This window comes from Myotis davidii, unplaced genomic scaffold, assembly GCF_000327345.1.
Source record: "Myotis davidii unplaced genomic scaffold, ASM32734v1 scaffold43, whole genome shotgun sequence".
Lineage (NCBI taxonomy): Eukaryota > Metazoa > Chordata > Mammalia > Chiroptera > Vespertilionidae > Myotis > Myotis davidii.
In genome coordinates this window covers 1,442,801-1,445,407 of record NW_006294590.1, presented here as the reverse complement: position 1 = coordinate 1,445,407, position 2,607 = coordinate 1,442,801, and the positions used below count along the sequence as shown (strand labels likewise).

General features: G+C 58.7%; 1 protein-coding gene across 1 annotated transcript in view; it reads right to left on the bottom strand.

Annotated features, from left to right (window-relative positions):
- LOC102765140 (transmembrane protein 132B) overlaps nt 1-2,607 on the bottom strand; it is a 39,568-nt gene that overhangs the window by 17,107 nt on the left and 19,854 nt on the right. Inside the window, exon 2 of the mRNA XM_015567222.1 lies at nt 2,154-2,332. Within this exon, the coding sequence (XP_015422708.1) occupies nt 2,154-2,332 (179 nt within the window). The remainder of the gene's footprint in view (nt 1-2,153; nt 2,333-2,607) is intronic.

Below are 2,607 nucleotides of genomic sequence, written 5' to 3'. Positions count from 1 at the left end.
CGGCGCGGCCTCGCGAGGGACTCGCTCAGCGTCCAAATGCCTCCCATTCATCACGGCCGCTCTCATGTTCTGAAAATAATTAAATAGCATTTTCCTTCCCTTTCCAGCAGGAGGCCGGTGACAGCCGATCCGTCAGCCAATTGGCTGGCGTTTAACACAGCCCTTTGCATCCATCATTTCCGACTGAAGTCACTGTGTGCGGGGCGGACGGACTCGGTCCTGCCTGGCGACGGCAGAGGCACTGCACCCGGGTGTTCGTGGCGAGCCTTCCTCTGGCCACGCCAAACCCCCCTCCCGTGGGTACCTCTGAGCTTCCCGCCGCCTCTGTTCCAGCTGACAACGCCCCCCGGGCTCCCGACAGCAGACAAGGTTGCAGCTTACCTCTCAGGCCTGGGCGCCCCCCACCACCCGCCTTCAGGGGAAACCCACCCGCGAACAGCCTCGGTCCCAGCCCTTGGGCCACACGTGGCCTCCGGGCAAACAGCCCGCCGTCTGGCTCTCCTCCCCTCCGGTTCCGTGTTATCTGCTCGGAACACGCTCCAATCTGCCTGTTTTTCTCATCGCCGCCCTCCCCGCACGGCAGCGTGGTCCTTATCGGCCGGCTGTCACCCTCCCTCCGCGCAGGCCCTCGCCCCGCGCGCTCATTAAAACGCTCCAAATTAAGACCTTCCCCGCCTCGCCCGCTGCGCGCGTCGGACCCCCCCACGACACGTTTTTAATTCTTATCGCAGGATTTCAGGCCGTCGGTACCTTCTATTCTGTTCAAAGGCCGATTGCACCCAAGGTTGTCGCCGCCCCGAGATCACCGCTCTCCGCGGCGGTTCTGTTAGGGATGTATTCACGCCGCCGCGTGGGGAGCCTGTATTCACGCCTCACTGATATCACAGCCCAACAGGAAAGCGTCTGGAGAAGCAATGATTTATGCAGATGACGGAGCGGGTGTTGGAGGGACAGGGGGGAGCGTAGGTCCCCGAGCGTCCTCCCCGCCCCGGGGGTCAGGGACCGAAGGAGACGAGCTGTCTAGGAATTATGTAACCACTCAGGCAACCACTCGCTTCTCTTGTAACCGTTTTATCTCTTCTAAAGGGAATGCAGAACCGATGCCTGCAAAACCCAGAGTGGCAGCCGCGGCCTGCACAGCCCCGCCCGACCTCCCCATTTCTCACGCTCCTGCACCCGCCCTGTCCCTCCTTCATTCATTCCTTCATTCATTCCTTCATTCATTCCCTCTGAGCCTGACACGATGACTTCAAAGAGTTCAGAGAATCGAAAAGAAGGGAGAGAGAGCCAGTTACGAGAGCAGGTGATGAGCAACAGGTAGTACACGGGGCAAAGAGCCTGCAGAGGGGAGCCCAGCTGGCACGGTGGGGCGTCCACCTGTGAACCAGGAAGTCACGGTTCGATTCCCGGTCAGGGCCCAGGTCCAGGTTGCAGGCTCCATCCCCAGGGTGGGGCGTGCAGGAGGTAGCCGGTCCATGATTCTCTCTCGTCATGGATGTTTCTGTCTCTCTCTCCCTCTCACTTCCTCTCTGAAATCAATAAAATATTTTTTTAATTTATTGTTTTTTCAGTGAAGGCTGGAGAAGACCAGTGCCGGCCGGCCACGCCAAGTTCACCCAACTCCACGTTCTGAAGCCACAGGCCCGTACCCAGGGGTGACGTCCCCAAATGACGGCACTGACGCACCCAGAGACGATGACTCAGCAGCCAGGCCACCGCGGCTGCTCCTACAGGAAGGACACTCTCCCTTGCCTCTTAAATCCTTCCTACCCTCCCCATTAGGTCCTTTAAACTCATCAGGGCAAACAGTAGCAATAGTGAAAATAATGGCTTTCAATGTTTTTGTGTGAATCCTCACCCAGGAGATTTTCCCATGGATGTTTAGAGCGAGTGGAAGGGAGGGGGGGAGACACAGGATTGCTTTCCCCACGCCTGTTGATCGAGCCCGCAATCAAGCTACATGCCCTTGACCGGACTCGAACCCGGGACCCTTCCGTCCGCAGGCCAACGCTCTATCCACTGAGCAACACTGGCCAGGGCACAATAATACCACAAGATTCTTAAAGGGCAGCTGTCAGCGCCGGCCCGGTGACCAGGGGGGCGGGGAGGGGGCGGTGCTCAGGGCATTTCTGAAGGCCGCGGCCGGCACTGACCTGCCCTGTGGGTCCGGGTGGGGGCCCGCACAGGTGAGCGTGGCCGTGGCCTGAGGGCCGCTGTTGTCGATTTCCTCCTGGACGGCCCACTGCTCCTCGCTGCTGACCCGCACAGCCACGATCTTCACACCCGCTGCTGCCTTGATCCTGGGGGGGCGGGAGGCGGGTGAGCACTTCCGCTCCAAACGGGGGGCGGGAATGTGTCATACACCCCGGCCGGCGGGGCTCAGGGGTTGAGCGTTGACCTCTGGACCAGAAGGTCACGGTTCGATTGCCCATCAGGGCACAGGCCTGGGTTGCGGGCTCGATCCCCAGTAGGGGGCGTGCAGGAGGCGGCCGATCCATGATTCTCATCATGGATGTTTCTAAATATATTTCTCCTTCCTTTTTCAAGGCAATAAAAATATAAAAAAAAAAATAGAATAAAGTACAAATTAGTTTTAAAAAAAAAAAA